General features: G+C 41.3%; 1 protein-coding gene across 1 annotated transcript in view; it reads left to right on the top strand.

Moving 5' to 3' along the window:
• The first annotated feature begins 1,742 nt into the window (after positions 1-1,742).
• FAM47E (family with sequence similarity 47 member E) overlaps positions 1,743-24,265 on the top strand; it is a 38,884-nt gene continuing 16,361 nt past the window's right edge. Inside the window, exons 1-6 of the mRNA XM_023737644.1 lie at positions 1,743-1,816; positions 3,084-3,456; positions 5,485-5,624; positions 14,073-14,217; positions 16,576-16,779; positions 22,286-22,441. Of these exons, the coding sequence (XP_023593412.1) occupies positions 1,743-1,816; positions 3,084-3,456; positions 5,485-5,624; positions 14,073-14,217; positions 16,576-16,779; positions 22,286-22,441 (1,092 nt within the window). The remainder of the gene's footprint in view (positions 1,817-3,083; positions 3,457-5,484; positions 5,625-14,072; positions 14,218-16,575; positions 16,780-22,285; positions 22,442-24,265) is intronic.

The following is a 24,265-nucleotide window of genomic DNA, read 5'->3' as shown; positions in this document are numbered from 1 at the left end:
AAAATGTTGCCCAGTCCTGCACCATCCTCACAACTGTTGATATGTTTGAGCCCATTGTTGCAGCTGTTGTTGTCAATCCATCTCATTGAGGGTTTTCCTCCTTTCTGCTGACCCTCTACTTTACAAAACATGATATCATTCTCCAGCAATTTGTATTTTCTGATGGCATGTCCAAAGTAAGCAAGAAGTTTCAACATTGTCACTTTTAAGGAGCATCCTGGTGGTACTTCCTCCAACACTTCCTTGTTCATTCCTCTGCCAGTCCACGGTATATTCATTATTCTTCCCCAATGCCACAGGTTGAAGGCATCAGTTCTCTTCTACCTTTTCATTTTCCAGCTTGCACATGCATATCAGGCGATTGAAAAGGCCATGGCTTAGGTCAGGTGCACCATAGTCATCAAAGTGACATCTTTGCTTTTTAAAATGTTGAAGAGGTCTTTTGCAGGAGACTTGCAGGCGGATACTATTATTTTCCTCATTTTGAAAGCAGGAAATCAATGAAGCCACAAAAGCTTAAGTTACTTGCCCAGGACTGCATAATTATTAAGTGGCAGAGACAAGATGCAACTACAGGGCTCTCCACTGTGCAACAGAATAGATGGCTGAATGCACACAGCAAATGTGAAGATGCTGGAACTAGCACTGTCAGGGTTTGATGATAACCAGATATTTAATAGATTTGCAAATATGAAGCTAATTTATTTGCAGAGAGTTTGAAAATGTGATTATCGCTGACTACAAAAATGATCCCACCATAGCAGTCATGGAGGCCTGGTGGCACGTTGGTTAAGCGTTTGGCTGCTAACCAAAAGGTAGGCAGTTCGAATCTACCAGCTGCACCTAGAAAACCCTATGGGGGCAGTTCCACTATGTCCTATAGGGTCGCTGAGTTGGAATCTACTCATGGCAATGGGTTTGGTTTGGTTTTGGTATAGCAGTCATATTTTAACTACTGCAATAATTTTGGGACAAGAGAATGCCATGCTGCTGTTTCCTCGGGAAGCAATGCTTATATTTAAATCAGGGTCACTCAGAAGTAGCAGGAGAATTTCCAAACCACAACTTCATGCAATCCTATTACGCGTGCACCTGCCTACCCAGGCCAGCTGTAAGGTAACCATGGGACAGTGTCGCTCTCATTTAATTGTTAGAAATGGGTCGAGGCAAAAGAATCAAATACCACACGAGCTGGAAGGGACTCTGGAAATCTGCTGGGGACTAGATACAAATCTCCCATCTTCAATTTACGGAAGTGATGAGGCCCAGGGAGTTCCAGGACCTCCAGGAAAACAAATCTGTGCTAAAAGGCTTTCTTGCCATTTAGAATTCAGTCTATTCCTTTTCTTTTTTCTGTCTCTTGCTATTTCTTTCTCTCTCCCTCTGCTTTCTCTTCATTCCTTCAACATTAAAAAAAAAAAAAAAGGTAGTGAGCAAAAAAGGTGTGGCTCATCCTACAGTTGAGTTTCAGTGGGAAGAAGATGAACACCCCTTCACAAAAGATTAAAAGATAATTAAACCAAGGACCGGGTCCTTTTCACATGCCCAGCCGCGATCCACCGCCGTCGGGAAAGGCAAGAGCTAGGTCCTGGTTGGGGCTGTGCGAGGGCGCGCACAGGAGCGGCCCGCGCCCGGGGAGATGCAGGGCTGCGCGTGGCTACGCGGTCTCCTAGCGACCGGACCGGCCAGCTGGGAACACAAACCACCCAAGCCCAGGCCGTCGCGCGGGACCCAGGGACACCATGGCGGCCCATCGGCGGATGTTCCGGCCCGTGGGGCAGGACCCGCTGCCCGTGGGCGTGAACTGCAGGCCCTGGTAAGCGAGCCGCGCAGGGCCGAGGACGTACCCCACGGGTGCCGCATGGGGGCGCATGGATCCCGTGTAGTGGCGCAACCTCCCCACCCCCAAGCCCCACGCCCTGGAAGACTCGGCAGGAGGTCTCGCCCGCCTTTCCTCCTTAATGCGCCATCCACTTATATAATTAGATGTAATATAAAATAACAGCGCAAGACGCTCCTCAGCCCAAAAGACCTTTCTTCTGCTATTCTCACAACACTTCCATTCAAGATAAGAAGCTGATGGCCAGAGTCAACTGTGGAGGCTGGCTTAGCTGAGGACTCTGAGGTCTTTTGCCTAGATCCACTCGGGTTTTCCTTTGGTTAGCGGTCTGTTCCACCAGACAATCTGGGCAGAAGGGGATTACCTAATAAGCAAGGTAAACACGGGCTTACTTGTGCTTACTTCCTAATCTGTAGTGACCGATTTCACCTGTTTTTCAGATGAAACCCAGATGAAAAACAGGTGAAATCGGTCACTACAGACTAGGGAGTAAGCACAAGTAAGCCTGTTCTTACCTTCTTGACTGGGTCATCAGTCCCTGTCAGGGATTGTAAATTTGAAAAGAGGCTTTGATTTTGTAGGAAGGTGCTGTGGGATTGGGAGAGAGACAGATGCCAGGAATACCTAGAAGCAGAATCTTTGATGTGAAAAAATGTGAAATTGTTCACTACAGATGATCTGATAAGCAAGGTGAGCACCGTGCTTACCTTGCCTATTTGATAATCTGCCCCTGAGCCCGGGGCACCTGGACCCCTGGATCCAATTTGAAGGTCTGATGCACGTGGAGCCTTTAGTCATCCAGCTGGTCACTTTTGCCAAGCTGAGCGGTGTTTGAGGGAGTGCTTCAGGTACCTGGGAGGTCTGTTGCCATTTTGGTGTCACAGCCAAGGGGCAAAAGCACCAGGCTTTTTGCCTATGCTGATTCTTTGGGCTATTTATGAGAACCTCCAACCATTTGATTAGCAGCCAAGCACATTAAATTGTTTGTGACACCCAGGGACTTTGGGATATGGAGGTAAGACAGAATAAATAAGACAGGAGAGGGGCTTTGCACAGACCAGTGATAATATGCCATGAACTAGGAGCGTGGTTAACTCAACCCTCTTTATATGGAGTCTTCTTCCCTGACTCCCCCCTCCCCCCTCTCCCCCCCCCAAAAAAAATGGTGGCAGCTAGCCTCATACTATCTCCTCCTCCCACCCCAGTCCTTTCAGTCCATATGACCAGGCATGTTCTCTTCCAGGTTCAAAGAGAATCTCCCTTCCAGGTGTTTCACAAAGCACAAGAACAGGCACAAGCACAAGAATACTTCCCTGAACAGCCGGCAATGGATATTTGTGAGGAAGGGGCTGGACGACTTCAGGAAAGGTTGTCCCCCTTGCCAAGGTCTGATCACAAAGGGCCCTCGGGAAGGCTTTCTTCCCCTGATTTATCACCGAGTTCCCCTACCTGCCCCAAAGACGAGGCAGAACAAGCTGCCCAAGGAAGCAGCTGTGTTTCCCAAGCTCTCACCAGCCCAGCAAGCACGGAAGGCATTTATTGAGGACATCGAAGCCCGCCTGGCCAGGCATCCCTTGGCCCTCTACCCGAATCTGGAAGAAGATATACCTGTAGAGGTAATGTCCTGTTCTAGGTTTGTGGGAGGGGCTTTACTGGTGCCTTGAAAGGATGGGGGAAATTGTTCAGTCTTACTTTTGACGCTTTAGCTTGGTGTTAGGAGGTTTCATAAGTATGTGCTGACTGGTGGATAGAAGGCATATGACAAAATGGGAGGTCACAGGCAAAGTCCTGAGTGGAGGCCTGGGTGGCGCTAATGGTCAAGTGCTGGACCATAAGCCAAAAGGTTGGGTGGTTCGAACCCACCCAGAGGCATCTGGAAAGAAGGGTCTGGTAATCTGCTTCTGAAAGGTCACTGCCATGAAAACCCTATGGAGCAGTTCTACTCTGCCACACATTCGGTCACCATGAGTTGGAATCAACTTGATAACACTTAGTTTTACTGGTTAGGGGAAGCCCACCAAATTCAGGCTGGGATTGGGCAGCTGCTCCATTATAGCACCAGTCTCCCAGGCTTCTTCTGACTTTCTGCTCCATCATCCTTAGCACATGTCTCTTCTCCTGTGGTCTCAAGATGTCTTCTGCATCTCCAGGCATCAAGTCTGTGTTTCAAGCAAGGGAAGGGACAAAGGTTAAAGGGTGCATGCCAGCTAACTCTGTCCTTCTGATTAGGTAAATAATAGCTTTCCCAGGAGACTTCTCCTTACATCTCATCCATCTGACTACTAGGGAGTCCAGAAAATTGAGTTTCTTAATTGGGCATTGCAGCTTGAACAAAATCCAGGTTCTGTTGAATTAAGGAAGAAGGGCAGAATGGATATTGGGCAGGCAAGTAGCAGTGCCTTCTACCCCACCCTCTATTCCACAGCCTGTTCCCTACACAGAGAGCTCTGCAGTCATTCAGAAAGTCATCCTATCATGTCCCTCCTCTGTTCGAAGCCCTCCAGTGGCCCCTTCTCACTCAGAGTAACGCCAGAGTTCTTGTTGCATCTGAAAGGCCCCTCAGGCTCTGCTCTCGGCCCTGCTCCTGCTCTGCTTTCTCTCCAAACTCACCACCTACTCCTCCAACCTCACTCACTCCATTCCAGCCTCTTGCCCCCTGACTGTTCTGAGACCATTACCCGTATGTCCTGCTTCAGCCTTCTGTACTTGTTCTTGAGTCTGGGACACTTGCCCCAAGGTATCTGCTTGGCTTGCGCCTTCCCTTCCTTCAAATCTTGACAAATGTCACCTTACTGAAGAGACCTGTATAAAATAACAGAGTCCCTGGGTGACGGAGAAACCTTGGTGGTGTAGTGGTAAAGGTCAGCAGTTTGAATCCACCGGGTGCTCCTTGGAAACCTTATGGGGCAGTTCTACTCTGTCCTGTAGGGTCACTATGAGTCAGAATTGACTCAACTAGAAAGGGTTTGGTTTTTAGGTTTTGGGTGATGCAGGCAGTTAACATGCTTGCTGCTAACCAAAAGACTGGCACTTTGAGTCCACCAAGACATGCCTTGGAAGAAAGGCCTGGTGATCTGCTTCTGAAAAATCAGCCATTGAAAAGTCTATGGAGTACAGTTCTACTCTGACACACATGGGGTTGCCATGAGTCGGAGCTGACTTGACAGCAACTGTTTTTTTTTTTTTTTTTTTAATATAAAATAGCACTTCTCTTCCACCCTCATGTTCCATTCCTTACTTACCATGCTCTATTTTTTCATCATAACACTTATCACCACCAGGCCCCTTACTAGGATAAAAGCACTAGAAGGCAGGACTTTATCTCTTTCTTACACTGTGTACCACCAATACCTGGCATATGGTAAACCTGTTACCAGTTGCTGTTGAGTTGATTCCAACTCATAGCAACCCCATGTATTACAGAGTAGAACTGCTCCGCAGAGTTTTCTTGGTTATAATCTTAACAGAAGTAGATCACAAGGTCTTTCTTCCAAGGTGCTACTGGGTGGATTTGAACTACCAAACTTTCAGTTAGTAGCTGATTGCTTAACCATTTGTGCCACCTAGGGACTCTATATTAGAATTCAGGGAAGCCATTTTTTCAGTCTGTTTTTCTTCCCTCCAAGGCAATTTTGTGTTTGTAGCTCTTGTTGAAGGTGCTGGAAGTGCTAGATCCTCACAGGAAGCTGGAGGACACATGGGCTTATTGTCAGGACATCAGGAAAAGGATGAAGGAACCCACAAAGCGTTTAAACAAACATTCTACAGAAGTCTCTCCGAGATCGTAAGTATTATCCTAGTAACTTCTGGCTCATCCCTGTCAGCTGGTGAAATATTCTAGGAATTACCTTCCCAAAGCTTCTCATCGTTAGAATAATCTAGAGAAACCAAAGTAATTAAGTTCTTGAGGAGAGAAAGGAGTCCTGGGCTCCACTGTGATTAACGCTTATTTCTTAGATGGATGTGATTTATCCAGCAATGGAGCAAACAAGCATTGTGTCTGCATGACTCCAGAAGAACTATCTGGCAATTGGAAAACTGCAGAAAACCCTTTTAATTAGCCTAAAATGGTTCTTTGAATTATCTATGGTAGAAGCTCTCTTATTCAACATAATTGGGACTGGTAGTTGGTTGAATAACAAATAAAAGAAAGTTAATACAGGGAATTGTAAAAAGATGAAACTTAAGTACTTTGAAGCATTTTAATGTCTTTCTTCCAAGATGCCTCTGGGTCGATCTGAAACATAACTAAAACATAACTTGCTAGTTCACATTCACTTGTTAGTCTTTTAATGTAAAGCCTTTTCTCTGAGTATGGATCTGCTGCTTAGAGTTCCTGCTTGTCTTTTTGTATAAACCACACCAGTGATGCATGTTCTATGATTTCCAGTTTCTAGTTCTTTAAAGTAGAAAGATGACTTTGATACACTTGAGAGTCGATCTGAGATTTTTTACAAATATTCTACAATAATTTTTGCCCATACCTAATATGATGAAAATTATTTAATAAGAAGTTCACCTTCATGGAACCTTTCCAAAGCATTGAGCTTAATTTTCGTGGAAACAACTCTCTTTTGTATCACACTCTTGTTTTCTTAATTCACATAATATTTAATTAAATATTGTAAACATAATAAATATGTTTGACATAAATAGATTCAGAATAAAACATTTGACTTTTGAAATCAGATGGCTTCACTGGTGGGAGCTGAAGAGTGTGGGTTATCTAGAGAGCAGCCCTATCCGCAGCACCACCAACATTTACAGAGGTGTGGACCACAGTCCGTGTGTCTGGTATGAGCTTGTAGAGCTTTGTGAGTCATGTGAGTTACCTACATGTTGGTGGATTAAGGGAAAATCCACTGTATTAAGTTATTTATGTTCGTTAGGGGGAGACACATCTTCCCCACACCTGACATTTCTTCCTAGGTGAGGGGAACTCCACTGTTGTGACACTTCTGGCCCCTCAGCCCATTCTATCACTCTACCCGCTGGTGAATTTGGGGAGAACAACTGGGCACGCTCATGTCAACTCTGCCCTTCTTTTACTTGGGAGCCAGACAGCCCATGGGAAGCACACATTCTCTTCTGTTCCTCCCTTCTTTTTAGGGGGCTGAGGGAAAGAATCTGCCAGCTTCTGGGTTTCAGTGAGCAAGTTCTCTTGGACCTAAAAGCCATGTCCTCTACATGGCTGCGGCCAATAATATGGACAATATTTTGGCCTTAGTCTTTGCTCTGTATATTATTTTTCAAGTTGCTCAGAACCCAGGCAGGGAAGACGGGGGAGTGTTATATGTAGAGATCCCCTTGGAGATTCCAACAGTGTGGATCATTGTGGTCCTGTGAGCATCTTTGGATTCTTGGCCTCAGTGAACCATTCGCTTGTTCTCTTTATGCAAAAAATCAACAATATTATTGAGCATCTCCTACGGGCCATGGAAAATTCTAGATTGTGGGGACACTGTGATATAAACAAGATAAGTCCCCTCTCCTCATGGTGTTGGCAAACTGCCATGGGAGACTGCCATTGAATCAATATAGAGGCTATGAGCCTCAGTTTATGATTTGTTACTTTTATTTCTATTTATATCTGACTGCAAGCCCCCATCCCACTGGACAGTAAGACGTTTATTCTTGGTCATTATTTGTACCGCAAGAAAGTGGGAATAGGTCCCCAGTAATTGCAGGATTGATCGTTAACCTCTTTCTGTCTTTGGGACTCTTTTCTCTTGATCCTTTCTGTCATTGGCATACTGTATATACCCTGGCTATGCACCCGCACCTCTGTTCCCACCCCAACCACAGCACTTAGCTTAATTGCTTCAATGAGCTTGGACTTCTACACAATATAGTGTGCCTTTCACTTTAGGCAGTTTCCTCGGTCAGTCTTACAAAAATGTTCAAGGTAAGAAATTACAAATGAATCTACTTGAAATAGGAGAAGGTAAAAGTGTAGAGTGAAGGAACACAAATTAGTATCTTTATAAATTATCCTGTCACCAAATGAATATATAATTACATAATGATGAGTTTTTTCATCAGCATATATATTCGTTTTCTGTGGCTGCTATAACAGATTACCACAAACTTGGTATTTTGAAACAACAGAAATTTATTGTCTCACAGTTCTGAAGGCCAGAAGTCTGAAATCAGTATTATTGGGCTGAAATCAAGGTGTCAGCAGGGCCTCACTCCTTCTGGAGGCTCTGGGGGAGAATCTGTACTTGCCTGTTTTAGCTTCTGGTGGCTCGTGGCATTCCTTGGCTTGTGGCTACATCACTCTAGTCTTCAAGCCCAGCGTCTTCAAATCTCTCTGCCCCATTTTTACATCAAGTTCCCCTTTTTATTTACTTTTTATTGTGCTCTAGGTGAAAGTTTACAGCTCAAGTTAATTTCTCATACAAAAATTTATACATATATTGTTATGTGACCCTAGTTGCTATCCCTATAATGTGACAGCACACTCCCCCTTTCCACCTCAAGTTTCCTGTGTCCATTCAACCAGCTCCTATCCCTTCCTGCCTTCTCATCCTGCCTCCGGACAGGAGCTGCCCATTTAGTGTTGTGTATCTACTTGAACTAAGAAGCACGCGCTTCACAAGTATTATTCTATGTTTTATAGTCCAGTCTAATCTTTGTCTGAAGAGTTGGCTTCGGGAATGATTTTAGTTCTGGGTTACCAGAGGGTCTGGGGGCCATGTCTTCTGGGGTTCCTCTAATCTCAGTCAGAGCATTAAGTCTGGTCTTTTTACAGGAATTTGAGTTCTGCACCACACTTTTCTCCTGCTCCATCAGGGACTCTCTGCTGTGTTCCCTGTCAGGGCCATCATTGGTGGTAGTCAGGCACCATCTAGTTCTTCTGGTCTCAGGCTGATGGAGTCTCTGGTTTATGTGGCCCTTTTGTCTCTTCGGCTAATATTTTCCTTGTGTCTTTGGTATTCTTCCTTCTCCTTTGCTCCAGGTGGGTTGAGACCAATTGATGCATCATAGATGGCCGCTTGCAAGCTTTTAAGACCTCAGACGCCACTCACCAAAGTGGGATGCAGAACATTTTTTTAATAAACGTTGTTATGCCATTGACCTAGATGACCCCCGAAACCATGGTTCCCAGACCCCAACCCCTGCTAGTCTGTCCCTTGAAGTGTTTGGTTGTGTTCGGGAAACTTCTTAGCTTTTTGTTTAGTCCAGTTGTGCTGACTTCCCCTCTATTGTGTGTTGTCCTTCCCTTCACCCAAGATGATTCTTGTCTACTCTCTAGTTAGTGAATCGACTCAATGGCAACAGGTATCTAGTTAGTGAATTCCCCTCTCCCTCCCTCCCCACCCTCATAACCATCAAAGAATGTTTTCTTCTGCGTTTAAACCTTTTCTTGAATGCTTATAATAGTGGTCTCATACAGTATTTGTCCTTTTGCGCTGACTGATTTCACTCAGCATAATGCCTTCCAGATTCATCCATGTTGTGAGATGTTTCTCAGATTCTTCATTGTTCTTTATCGTTGCATAGTATTCCATTGTGTGACTATACCATAATTTGTTTATCCATTCATCCGTTGATGGGCTCCTAGGTTGTTTCCATCTTTCTGCTATCATGAACAGCCCTGCAGTGAACATGGGTGTGCATATATCTATTCGTGTGACGGCTCTTATTTTTATAGTTATATATTCCAAGGAGCAGGATTGCTGGATCGTATGGTACTTCTATTTCTAGCTTTTTAAGGAATCACCAAATTGATTTCCAAAGTGATTGTACCATTTTACATTCCCACCAGCAGTGTATAAGTGTTCCAGTCTCTCCACAACCTCCCCAACATTTATTATTTTGTGTTTTTTTGGATTAACACTAGCCTTGTTAGGGTGAGATGGTATCTCACTGTAGTTTTGATTTGCATTTCTCTAATGGCTAATGATCGTGAGCATTTCTTCATGTGTCTATTAGCTGCCTGAATGTCTTCTTTGGTGAAGTGCCTGTTCGTATCCTTTGCCCATTTTTTAATTGGGTTATTTGTCTTTTTGTTGTTGAGGTTTTGCAGTATCTTGTAGATTTTAGAGATTAGACCCTTATTGGATTTGTCGTAGCCAAAAATTTTTTCCCAGTCTGCAGCTTGTCTTTCTACTCATTTGGTGAAGTCTTTTGATGACCATAAGTGTTTGATTTTTAGGAGCTCCCAGTTATCTAGTTTCTCTTCTGGTGTTTGTGCATTGTTAGTTATGTTTTGTATTCTGTTTATGCCATGTATTAGGGCTCCTAGTGTTGTCCCTATTTTTTCTTCCATGATCTTTATCGTTTTAGATTTTATATTTAGGTCTTTGATCCATTTTGAGTTAGTTTTTGTACGTGGTGTAAGGAATGGGCCTTGTTTCTTTTTTTTGCAGATGAATATCAAATTATGCCAGCACCATTTGTTAAAGAGATTGTCTTTTCCTCATTTAATGAACTTTGGGCCTTTGTCAAATATCAGCTGCTCGTAGGTAGATGAATTTACGTCTGATTTCTCAATTCTGTTCCATTGGTCTATGTATATCTGTTGTTGCACCAGTACTAGGCTGTTTGGACTACCATGGTGGTATAATAGGCTCTAAAATCAGGTAGTATGAGGCCTCCCATTTTGTTCTTCTTCTTGAGTAATGCTTTACTTATCCTGGGCCTCTTCCTTTTCCATATGAAGTTGGTGATTTGTTTCTCCATCTCATTAAAAAAATGTCATTGCAATTTGGATTGGGATTGCATTGTATCTGTAGATTGCTTTGGGTAGAATTGACATTTTCACAATGTTGAATCTTCCTATCCATGAGCAAGGTATGTTTTTCCACTTACGTAGGTCTCTTTTGGTTTCTTGCAGTAGTGTCTTGTAGTTTTCTTTGTATAGGTCTTTTAACCTTCCCCTCTTTGTGTGTGTCAAGCCACCTTCTACTGTTTTTGTTTTTGTTTTATAAGGACACTTGTGGAATGGGGTCGCTATGAGTCAGAATCATTCGATGGCAACTCATAGCGACAGTTTATGATAGCATTTAGGGCCCACCCAGATAATCCAGGATAATCTCCCCATTTCAAGATCCTTAATCACATCTGCAAAGACCCTTTTTCCAAATAAGGTAACATTCACAGGTCCCGGGATTAGGACTTCATATCTTTGGGGACCATTATCACCTTACCACAGCATACATGCATGTGATAGTATCTTCCATCTTTAAAACAACATCCCTTGATTGATCACATAGTCCCTTCCTTTCTTTAGAGAAAAATTTGAGAGAGGCATATATACTCGCGTCCTGTTCTGTTCTCTCTTGAACTCACAGCAGTCAAGCTCTTATCTCCAGCACCCTACTGAACCTGCCCTTGGTCGAGGTCACCACTGACCTCCTGTTAACATAGCTTCTCAGTAATCTCCATACTTGATGGATTAGTAGCAACTGAAACAATTAATGTTATCCTCTTTCTCAAATCACTTTCTTCGTGGACATCTGGAACATTCCTCTTTCTTGGTTTCCCACCTACTTTATGTACCTCTTCTCTGCCTTCTTTTGCAGGTCACTCCTCATCTTCCTGATTTTCAATCTTGAAGTACTTTAGTGCTTCTTTTCTGCATGTATACTCACATCTGAGTGACTTCATCCAGTCCAACTATATATAGTCAGCGTTTGCAGTTGGATGTGTAATTGTCATCTTAGACTTAACTCCAAAATTGAACTCTTGATTTCTTCCCAAAACCTATTCCTCTTTCTGCCTTCCCTAGCTCAGTAAATAGCAACTCTGTTCTTCTGTTTGCTTCTACAACAGCAGTTACATCCTTCCAACAAATCCTCATTGTTTTAGGTTTGAAATATATCCAAAGTCTTACCTTTTCTACGATTACCAGTCTACTCCGAGATACTGTAATCTCTTGCCTGGTTTAATACAATAGTTTCCTAACTGATCTCATGGCTTTTATCCATGCCCACTTTCTCCAAGTCTATTTGTCACACAGTAGCCAGAATGATAATTTTTAAAACTTAAGTTAGGTAGTGTCATTCCTGTGCTCAAAATTCTCTAATTGCTTACTAAGTTATTAATAGTAGAACCCAAAGTCCTTACAGTTGTCTCTGAGGTCCCATATGATTGGGTCCCTGTTACCTCTCAGGCCTCATCCTCTACTGCTCTGCCCCTTCATCACTCCTCTTCAGGCACACTGGCCTCCTTGCTGTCCTCAAACCTGCTAAGCACACTCCCACCTTAGGGCCTTTGCACATGCTATTCTTTTCTGCCTAGAATGCTCTTCTACCAGATAGCTGCATGGTTTTATCCCTTTCTTCTTTTGGGTCTTTGCTAAAACATTATTTTATTAGAGAGGCCTCCCCTGTACCACTAAAATGCCCTCTACCATCACTCTCCATCCTTCTTGTCCCATTTTATTTTTCTTGATAGCTCTTATAATCACCTCATGTATGTCTGTTTACTTCTTTTCTATCTGTTTCTCCCTACTTGATTGTAAACTGTATGAGGATAGGGACTTAACTTTATTTACAGCTCAATATTAATGCCTAGAACAGTGCGTGAGACTTAGTTGGTGCTAAATAAATATTTGTGGGATGAATGGCTAGATGAATGCTTTGAATAAATGCTACAGGATACTCAGAGAAAAGAGCCTGTGGGATGGCCTCCCTGTGGAAGGGACTTGTATAGTGAGACAAAAAGGAGGATAAGGAATGGAGAAGACATTCCAGTCAGGTGGAACAGTATGGGCAAAGGCCCTGTGGCAGGAGGGAGTATGACGAATTCATGGAACTGAGAGAAAGCCACTGTGGCTGGAGCTCGGAGTGAGGGAGGGTAGTAGTTCCAGAAGAACCTAGAGAGACAGGCAGAGACCAGGTCATAAAGGGCCTTGGAAGTTAAGATTTAGGTCTTTATTGGAGGAGTAACAAGAAGCTATTGAACATAAAAAATTGTATACAGATGTTCATGGCAGCATTATTCACAATAACCAAAAAGTGGAAGCATCCTACATTCCATGAAGGTGTCCATGAACATATGAATGGATAAACAAACTGTAGTATATTCATACAATGAAACATTATTCAGCCATAAAAAGATTGAAGTACTGATACATGCTGCAGCATGGGTGAACCTCAAAAATATTATGCAAAGTGAAGGAGCTAGACACAAAAGACCACATATTATATGATTTCTTTTATATGAAATGTCCAGAATAGGTAAATCCAGAGGCAGTAGTTGCCAGGGCTGGGAGAGGGGAGAACCGGAAGGGACTGCTAATGAGTATGGGTTTCTTTTGGGGGTAATGAAGACATTCTGGAATAAGATAATAGTGATGGTTGCACAACTTTATGAACATACTGAAAACCATTGAATTGTACACTTTCAAAGAGTGAATTTTGTACTATGTGAATTATACCTCAATTTTAAAAAAAGGAGTTATTAAAGAGGCTTAATCAATTGAGGGTACAGGATGACTGTGTTTGATACATCCAGATTTACATGTTGAAATGACCGCTTTGGCTGCAGGGTAGAGAATGAACTGGGGATTAGGGGTTGGTGAACTGTAAGAGAAGATCCAGAGACACCAGTGCAGTGATCCAGAGAAAACAAAGTTAAAATCTACCGGATTTGATAATGGGCTGGATTTTAGGGAGGAGAGAGAGAGGTCAAGGATGTCTCTCTTACTTGTTGAGATTGTCTGAGTCTTGGAATATGGCTTTACCAGCTTTGCTGAACTTTAATTATTAAGCACAGTAATATGGGCTTTTACCTGGAACACATCTTAATAAATGATACTTATAATTCTTAAAATCTGGAAAAGAACATGTTTGGTAAAGTGGAAGGTCAGCGAACATGAGGGAAACCCTCAGTGAAATGGATTGACACAACAGCTGCAACAATGGGCTCAAACATAGCAATAAGTGTGATGATGGCGCAGGACCAGGCAACATTTCTTTCACTTATACATAAGGTCGCCATGAGTTGGAGCAGACTCAGTGGCAACTAACAACAACAGAATTTTAAAAAGCAACTTATAATGGTAAAATGCTATTTTGTTGTAACTAATAAGGCTAGAATTGTCTTTATGATATTGATAATAAGAGTGTGATCTTTGAAAAATTAAAATATAATTTGTGTGGGCTTGCAAGAGACTGTGAGAAATACTTGCTTTAATGCCCACTTTTCCTCACTATACTAACTGTTTGAATTTCACTTGGATTCATTTTGCCTCATATTGTAATTCTTTGGTTATTTTTAGTCCTAAGAAGCCTCCTGTGTCACATTCAGGCCAATGGATTTATAAAGAAAAGAAGCCAAGTGAAACAGATTTGCTCCATGGTCCTCTTCTTCATGAAAACATACGCAAAGGAGTTGGTGACTTCTGCAACTGGGTTGCTACTCTTGTAAGCTAGGATTAACACTTCAACCTACTTTTAAAAGTCAAGCTCAAAGTTGCTTTTATTAAAAAAACAGTGTTTGGATAAAATCTAAGTCAAATCATCAAAGTTATAAAGGAATCATTCTCTCCCACAATTTATACATAGAAATGTTTTTGGTAGATGAAATTTCTAGAAAATTTGCAAGCTGGCAGCCAATTTGAATGTTTAATACCTCATTACTGTTGCTTCATATTCTTATTTTCAGTGTCAAGACCTTCTTTTCTCTCTGTCCTTCACTTCTTCATCAACTCATTCTTCTCAGTTATCTTTGCTTACAGATACTTGGATAGCTATACTTGACTTCAGCCTTTCCAAAAAGTATTTCTAAAATGAAGCAACTTTTGACTCAGCTATCAAGGTCTTTCCTTGTTTTCCTTCCAAGAATCTGTTCAGTTACCTAGTCCTGTTCTTTGGTTCCTGTAGATGTCTAGATTCCTGATTCTTTTCCTGGATATAAGACCTCCTAGTATTTGTATCTCCCCAATTCCTCAGTTTTTGAGTGTATTAGTCAGTTTTAGCCAATGTATTATTTAGGACATTGGCAAGTGACTGAAATGCAATTCAGACTAGCTTAAGGGAGAAAAGGGAATCATCCAGAAGTATTAGGACCTTCAGGCACAGCTGGATCCAGGTGTTGAAATGGTTTTAGGTGTTCTCCATATCTCTTAGCTGCTGTCCTCTGCCTGACTACTTTATTCTCAAGTAGCCTTTCCTCAGGACATGCCAGAAGTAAAATCTCCAAGCTTATATCCTACTAGTGAGCAACCTTAGTGCGAATAGAGCAACCCTTTTCCTATAGGGAAAAGTCCAGGGCTTACTTTCACTGGACTAACTAGAGTCACATGTCTATGCTTGAATTAATCACTGTGACTAGGGAGGTGGGATATGCTGATTGATTAGGCCAGGGTCTTACCCTGGATCCAAGGTGGGGAGATGGGGCATGGGGTTTCAGCCTCAGCTACAACAGATTGACTGAGAATGGGTACAGGAGGTTCCCTAGAGGAAGATTGGAGTAGGGATGCTGGACAAGGCAGATGATACCCACTATGCCTGGAGATGGAACCCTGCTTATTCATAATCTGGCTAGATTGAATTGCTTAATTCCCATCCCTTCCATTTCTCCCATTCCTGTGGCTTGAGCTACTCCTCTGTTAGGCAGGAGATTTAAGGAACCCTAGGCTAGTAATAGGTCCCTGGGTGAGGCAAATGGTTTGTGCTTGGCTGCTAACCGAAAGGTTGGCAGTTCAAACCCACCCAGTGGCACTGTGGAAGGAAGGCCTGGCAATCTGCTTCTGTAAAGATTACAGCCAAGAAAACCTATGGAGCGCAGTTCTACTCTGTAACACATGGGGTCACCATGATTCAGAATTGACTCAACAGCAACAGGTTTGGTTTTTGGTTTTTTGGAGGCTAGTAGTTTAACTACTTTGCTAACTGGCCTTATTTTCATTCCTTATGACCAAGGCCTTATCTTTACCTCAGTTCTACTACCTAGGTCCCTGTCACAATCAACCTGTGCTATTTTCTCAACAGCATTAGTTTATACTTCTATGCTGTTGATTTATGTATTTTTCACCTTATTGATTCCACTTGCTCTATTTCTATTTCAGCTTAGTTTTGACTCTACTCCTCACTTTACCACCCTGATTCTATTTCAGGGCTCCTCTCCATAAATTTCACCCACCTTCAGCTCCAGGCTGCTAAGGACCTTTTTCTCTCTGTGCTTCCCAATTTATATTTCCCAAGCTGGGATTCTGTTGAGCCTAACTTATCTTTTAGTATTGAGCCACATCATAGGTCAGTGCTCAGCCCCTGGTTTAGCTGCCCGTCATGAATCCATCTCTACTCCTGTCAGCTGTGGCTGGGGGAAGCAAGGGGAGAGAACTGTTCTGTGTGTGAAATATGGCTGACTATAGCTGCCTCCTTCAGCAGGAGCCGTGCACAGGACAGTGTCGCTTATAAGGGACAGGGCAGACACTGACATATCTAGACATGTATGGAAAACACCTCTAAGAATGTCACTGCTATAAAATGTTGGAGAAGTTTGTTTTTAATCAAACAAACTGAGTTTTCCTCGGCCCCATTATTTCCCTCAGGGACTCACTGCTCCTTGCAGGTCCTAAGCTGTCTCATGATGCACTGACAAGGCCCTCCAGACCCCAGATACCTCTTGTCTCTAATAAATGCCAGCTGAACATTTTCTGCATCTCCTCCAAACTACTGCTACTTTAGCAATGGTCAGATAGTGCCCTTAGATTAAAGCAGAAAGCAAGGAGCATGTCACCATTTGACTTTGACTCATAAGATGTGATATTATTCCAGGGAAGTTCAACCATTGATGAAGAATTCATCCTGAAACAGTTTGACATTGACTATGACAACAAACCAAACTATGATGTACTTCACACAACGAGACTAAACCAAGTTCCTCTGGAGCTGAAGTCTCATGTGGGGCTAAATAAACCACAGGAGCTAGATTTCTCCTTCCAGGAACTAGACTTCAAGAGGCAACTCCAGAAACCACAGGTAATTGCAGAAGGGGAAAAGTCCAGAACTCAAAGAAAATTAATATTTTCTTGAATTCTGGTACTAGCCTTTTAAAATAGAATTCTGAAATTTTTACAGGAGTCTCATTGACAACAAGCCCTCATTCTTGACTGTATGCTTTTTTTACCTGATCAGTAACAGATTACTCAGTTTCCTCAGTAATGAACTGCTGTGAAAATGGAAGAACAAGGTAACAGAAAGGAGAAATAACATGCTGTGTTCCAATGGGCCCCTACAGGACTTTTTTACACATGTGTTACTGCAAATATGTGTATGTGTATATATATATATATGTATATATATATGTATATGTATATATATGTATATATATGTATATATATGTATATATATACATATATATATATGTATATGTATATATATTTATACACACACATATGTTATGTTGTTATTAGTTGCCATGAAGTCAGCTTCAACTCATGGTGATACCATGTACAACAGAACAAAAACATTGCCCAGTCCTGCACTATCTTCATGATCCTTAATATGCTCGAGGCCACTAGGGGGCTCATCTTCCAGCATTATATTGGACAGTATTCTGTTGTGATCCATAGGGTTTTCATTGGCTGATTTTCAGAAGTAGATTGTCAGACCTTTCTTCCTAGTCCATCTTATTCTGGAAGTTCTGCTGAACCCTATCCACCACGGGTGACCCTGCTGGCGTTTGAAATACCAGTGGCATAGTAGCTCCCTGCATCATAGCAATACACAAATTACCACAGTACGACAAACTGACACAGAAGGGTGGTGGGAAAAAAGTATATATATCTGTAGCTCTCAACCACTGTGCCACCAAGGCTCCACACACACACACACATGCACACACACACACACACACACACAAGTCAAATAGTATAAGTCTAACAACAGACTTAAGTGCCTAAGTAGAAGGGAGGGTGTTGGTGGTAGGGAGTTCCTTTCTCTGAAAAACAGCATATTATCTCTGATTACCTCATGCCTTTATGTATAATCTTTGATACTATATTTCCAGTATTTAGGACATATTAATTAAAATTCATAAAAATTAAAATTCAGTTATAATTGAACACAATTGACTTTTGATATGTATTATGTTTTCCTTCTTTGACTCTTTTATAAGGTTTATGAAAACTATGCATTCCATCATTGATATCAGCACTGTAATTTTTCCATTTTCCTCCCATCTTTCTAAGGGTAAAATGGAAAATGCTGCTAGACAGGCAAATTATGTTCATCACACCTGAGGCCTAAACCACTGCTTGTTCTGAATCTGGGCTGAATCAAATTGCTCAGTTCCTTGTACTTACAAATAATTGCGCAAATGTTGCTGGATAAACCATGGTGGTTATTGCCAAAATTGAACTTTTGACTGGCAGACAGAAGATCAGTATGCAAAAGTTCAAAATATATTTCTACATGGTATTTTCTTTCTGCCTGAAGAACTTCCTTTCACATTTCTTATAGTGTGAATCTACCAGTAATAAATTCTTCCAGGTTTTGACTATCTGAAAACATCCTTATTCTGTCTTCATGTTTAGAAGATATTTTTGTGGATCCTAGGTGTACTGTTTCTTGTTTTGTTTTTTAATTTTAGTACTGCAGAAATGTTACTCCACTGTCTTCTTGCTTACATTGTTTCTGATGACAAATCTTATGTCATCCTTATCTTTGTTTTTTCTGAACATAATGTGTTTTTTTTTTCTTTTTGGCTGCCCTTTAAGATTTTCTGTTTGTCACTGATTTGGGGCAGTTTGGGTATAGTGTGCCTTAGACAGATTTCTTCACGTTTCTGGTGTTGGGAGTTTGTTGAGCTTCTTCAGACTGTGGGCTTATGATTTTCATCAAATTTGAACAATTTTTGGCCATTATTTCTTCAAATATGTTTGTCTCTCATTACCCCACCTTCTGGGACTCTCATTACATGTATATTAGCCTGCTTGAAGTTGTCCCACAGCTCAGTGCAGCTCTGTTCAATTTTTTATTCTCTTTTCTCTCTGAGTTTCTGTTGCAATGCCTTTAAGTTCTCTAATCTTTTTTCCTGCGGTGTCTAATGTGCCGTTAATCCCATCTAGTGTATTTTTCATCTCAAACATAATTTTCATCTCTAGAAGTTTGAGTCTTTTTTTATATTTTCTGTATTTCTACTTAATCTTTTAAACATATGGAATGCAGTTACAATAAATGCTTTAGTGTCCTTGTCTACTAATTCTAACAGCTATATCAGTTTTGGGTTTATTTCCTCATTATGGGTCATGTTTTCCTTCCTCTCTGCATGCCTGGTGATCTTTGAGTGGATTCTATACATTGTGAATTTTACCTTGTTGGGTGCTGGTATTTTTTTATTTCCATAAATACTCTTGAGCCTTTTTTCTGGAATGCAGTCAAGTGATGTGGAAACAATTCAATACTTTTGGGTATTACTTTTAAGATTTGTTGGGTGGAACCTAAGATGCTCAATCTAGGAGTAATTATTCCCCGCTACTAAGACAAGACCTTCTGTGTACTCTACCAGTACCCTGTGAGTCTTTAGGTGTTCCAGGTGGGAATATGCACTGTTCCTGGCCCTATGTAAGCACTGGTACTGCTCCTTGTAGTCCTTTCAGTTGGTTCTTTCCCTGCTGAATATTTGAGGGGACCCTCTGTAAATGTCTGGAGTTCTCTATGCAACTCTCCCCTTTCTGGTATCCAGTGCTGTGAAATCTAGCTTCCTCGGTCTCCCTGAGCTCTCAGCAATGTCTCCTCAATTCAGAGAACCCACTGGTCTCCTGGGTTCCTCCTCCCTGTACCATGGTCTGGAAACTCTCTCAAGGCAGTGGGCTGGGGCAATTGTGTGACATATCTTGTTTGTTTCTCATCTCTCAGGGATCACTGTCCTTTGTTGCCTGATTTTCAATGTCTTGCAAACCTTTGTTTCATATATGTTTTATGGTTTTGTTGTTGTTGTTGCAGGCGGGAGGGTAAATCTGGTCCCTATGCCAGAAGTGGAAGTCCCCTTCTTTATTTTTTCACTTCACTTACTCTCAGGCCTGCTACACACTGTTCTTTGATGTTCTTCAGAACTCTGTACTTTCCCACTACCTTAGCTTTGCTCATATTATTCTCTCTGCTGAAGTGCCCTTCTTTCCTGTGTCCACATGTTTATATTTCATGTGCCAATTGTTCTATGGAGTATTTTTTCAGACCCTTTGTTTGGCATTAATTTATTCCTACCTCTGATCTCTCATTGTATTCTGTGCCTCAATTGTAGCATATTTCCTCTTGCTCTGTGTATTCGTTCATCCATTTATTTATGCATTTATTCAGCAAATACTTCTGAGTATCTTCTACTATGTGTCAAAAAGTGCTGGGAGATTGGAACACAAAAATGAAGGAGAGTTTCCTATCCTTAAGGATCTTACAGTCTAGTGGGGTCAACAGGTGAATTATTAACTATAATGAAATGATGTCATGGTGTATACAGGACATAGGGAGAAGTAATCAATTGCACCAAACATTGGGGTGAGGGTGGGTTCAGTAAAATCTTCACAGAAGAAATTATGTTTGTACTGGGTCTTGAAAGATCACTAGTTATACAACAGCATAACATATTCCAGAACTCAAGTTCTTCAGTAGGGCCATAGTGTAGATGCCATTCTACTCCATCTCTCCTCCTTTTCTTTTTTACTCCCTTTCTTTTCCTTCTTCCTTTAATTCAGTGGTTCTCAACTAGGTGTGGTTTTGCCCTCCAGGATATATTTGGCAATATGTGGGAACATTATTTGTTGTCACAACTAGGGCAGGGGGGATGCAAATGGCATCTAGTGAGTAGAGGCTAGGAATGCTGCTAAACGTCTTACAGTGCACAGGACAGCCCCAAAACAAAGAATTAGCCAGCCCAAAATTTCAGTGGAGCCCTTGTGGTGGTGTAGTGGTTAAGAGCTATGGCCACTAACCAAAAGATTAGCAGTTTGAAATTTCAGTAGTGCCAAGGTTAAGAAAAACCAAACCAAACCAAACCCGTTGCCACTGAGTCAATTCCAGCTCATGGCAACTCCAAGTGTTACAGGGCAGAACTGAGATCCACAGGGTTTTCTTGGCTGTAATATTTATGGAAGCTTATCACCAGCCTTCCATGGCACAGCTGGGTAGGTTCAAACTGCTGACCTTTCAGTTAGTTGACGGGCGCAAACCATTTGTGCCACCCAGGGACCTAAGATTAAGAAACCTAGCTTTAATTCAGCAAATATTTATTGAGCACTGATTATGTCCTAGATACCAGGCGGATATAGGGCGGAACAAAGCAGACAAAAATCTTTACCTCCTGAAGCTTATATTTTAAAGAGTGAGAGGAAGGACAATCAGAAAAATATAAGCGTATCAAATGATAAATGTTAAGAAAAATGAGACAAGGAAGGAAGACAAGCTGTGTTGTGAGGGGGTTACAATTTTAAATTTGAGTGGTCAGGGAAGCTACTACTGAAAAGGTGACATGAAGGAATTAAAAAAGTAGCTATGTGAGGGAAGAACATTGTGGCAAAACAGTGAGTGCAAAGGCAGTGAGGCAGAAGCAGAGTGAATGTGCCTTAGAAATAGCAAGGAGGTCAATATGCTTGGAGTGGAGGGATCACAATGCTAGATCCAACTCTGAGAAGGGATTTCTCTCCTATGTACTTTGTCCCATTGTCTCGGTTTTAGATAAGTGTATCTGGCTGGACTCCAGAATGTATCACAGGTACCACTACATAGTTTACATTGGGGTGAGAGGAGAAAGGGGCAGAGTCTTTGTGGTTTCATGTTTCTTTGCCCCACCCAAGAGTTAGACCCCATTTTTTGATGAGACATTATGTGGGCATTGCACCCACAGTAACAGACTATGAACCAACAAGAGATTCTCTTGATATCCTTGCTGTACTACTGAGGAATGAGAGAAAAAAAGAAGTGTGTTCTATTCTTCGTCCTTTTTCTCTCTTCAAATTGAAGGGATAAGAGGTTGGTGTTGGAATAGCATTTTAATCAAAAGTAGTGTAGCATTTACAAGGCTGCTCACAGTACTAAGTCTAATAACTTGTTACTTTGGTTGATTGAGTCTTACTTGACGTCATTACCCTTGGGTAAATATGTGATTTTTGTATGATTTCTAGCTCCTTTATTTAATTCTCTCCTTTAATCTTCACAACAACTCTATGGAATGGATAGTATAAGTATCTCCATTTTAAGGATGGAGAATTAAGTAACTTGTCTCAGCTACTAACTGGGAGAGTCTCGATTTGAACCCAGATTTTGTCTAAATCCAAAGGCCATACTCATGACCACTACATTATTTTCTCAATCATAAATTTTTAGTGTTACCTTTGTAAATAAGCACATATTGAAATTTCATAAAATACCTTGGCAAGGACCAACCATAAATTCAAAGTAATGATACCGCTTTCTTAAGCTAAATGTTAGATTTATCGAAATGGTAAACCAAAAGAACTAATGATGCTGAGAATTATGTTATTTCCTATAGAATCCTTATAAACCAGAGTGGGTGAAGATAAGGTATGGAGCATGGTATCTGAACACCAAGTTGTGGAAAAAGCAAAGAGCAGATGAACCTTTAGTTGACCCCAAGATCTTACTTAAAGCTCAAGATGAGAATTTTAAAAAGAAGCTGCAGGAAAAGGTATGTGTATATGCAGAGATTTGGCCATCTGAATTGAAGGTTATCACAGTGCAACTATCACCCTTGTATTGAAGCCAGAGTCTCTGGAGTGTTGCCAAATCCATTGCCGTCAAGTCGATTTCAACTCACGACAACCTCACGTGTTACAGAGTAGAACTGTGCTCCACAGAGTTTTCTTGGCTGTAATAGTTACAGAAGCAGATTGCCTTTTTTCCACAGCACCACTGGGTGGGTTCGAACCACCAACCTTTAGGTTATTAGTCATGCATAAACTGTTTGCACCACCCGAAGACCTTCTGGAGTATACAGAGGCTCCCAAAAGTCTTACAGTTTGCACATTGAATTCAGCAATGAAAAAGTCAAATCATTATATGGGGAATGCGTAATAAGCGAGACTTAAAATTACCTGGCTATAAGGAGCCCTCATGGTGCAGTGGTTAAGAGCTACGGCTTCTAACCAAAAGGTCGACAGTTTGAGTCCGCCAGCAGCTCCATGGAAACCCTATGGGCGGTTCTGTTCTGTCCTGTTGGGTCTCTATGAGTCGGAATTAACTTGAGGACAATGGGTATGGGTATGGTAGACACAGTGTCTCTAAAGATGAGACAACCACTCATTGTAACATTCTTGGAACAATTGATTCAAATGGCAGTGTGGCCTGGTAGGACAACCTCAGTACTCTGAATGGGTATTACATCATGGGTTCTAAATGTGGAAGTTGTTTTCTCAATTGCCTCTGTTAGATTAGAAAGGTAAAATAGGAAGGGTGGTCATTTTTATCCTTCTAGTAATGGCTTTAAAAATCTTATTTTCACATGTGAGGTGTTACACAAATTTACAGGCACACCGTGTTTATATAAGCCTTAGAATAATGTTCAGCAGAATTTCTTGATATATGCTTTTTGGAGCTGCCTAAGTTTCTGTGGATTTAATACATAACATAAAACTATTCCAGTTGCAGTTTTAAGAACAATAGCAAAATATGTCCAATGAATGAAATATTTAAAAACAAAAAATAGTTACAAAACTTTTTTTTTTAATTGAATTATTTGCTTTCTGGTCTCACTGATTCTTTTTTTTTTTTTTTACTCTTATAGTGCTTGGATTTTATTTTATTTTTTATAATTTGTCACATTTTATTGTTGTTGAGAATATAGACAGCAAAACATAAACCAATGCAACAGTTTCTGTATGTACAATTCAGTGACGTTGATTACATTTTTTGAGTTTCGCATCCATTCTCACCTTTTCTGGGTTGTTCCTCCCTCTTTAATATAAACTCACTGCCACATGAGGTTCCTATCCAATTTTCCGAGATGTTCTTGTCAACTTAATCCCATATTGATAAATCTTAAAAAAGCATAATGCTCAAGGCAGACATTCTTTACTAGTTAAGCTAAACTCTTGTTTGGTTTTAAGAAGAAGTCGGGATATTTTTGGTTTAAGGCTTAAAGATTACCTCAGGGCAGTAGTTTTGGGGATTCATCCACCTCCATGACTCCAGAAAATCTAGAGGCCATGAGAATATGAAATTTTATTCTACATTTTCCCCCTTTTGATCAGGATTCTTCTATAGAATCTTTAATCAAAATGTTTAGTAATGGTAGCTGGGCACCATCCGCTTCTTCCGGTCTCATGGCAAAGGAGGCAGTTGTTCATGGAGACAATTAGCCACAATCCATTTCCTCTTCCTATTCCTGACTCTCCTTTTTTCTCTGTTGCTAAAGGCAAATAGAGACCAATTGTTGTATCTTAGATGGCTGCTTGCAAGCTTTTAAGACCCCAGGCACTGCACAATGAACTAGGAAATGGAACAGAAGCACTAA

The sequence above is a fragment of the Trichechus manatus genome, unplaced genomic scaffold, assembly GCF_000243295.1.
Source record: "Trichechus manatus latirostris isolate Lorelei unplaced genomic scaffold, TriManLat1.0 scaffold00105, whole genome shotgun sequence".
NCBI classification, from domain to species: domain Eukaryota; kingdom Metazoa; phylum Chordata; class Mammalia; order Sirenia; family Trichechidae; genus Trichechus; species Trichechus manatus.
Note: the sequence above shows the minus strand (reverse complement) of the source record. Positions and strands in the feature narration are given on the sequence as shown.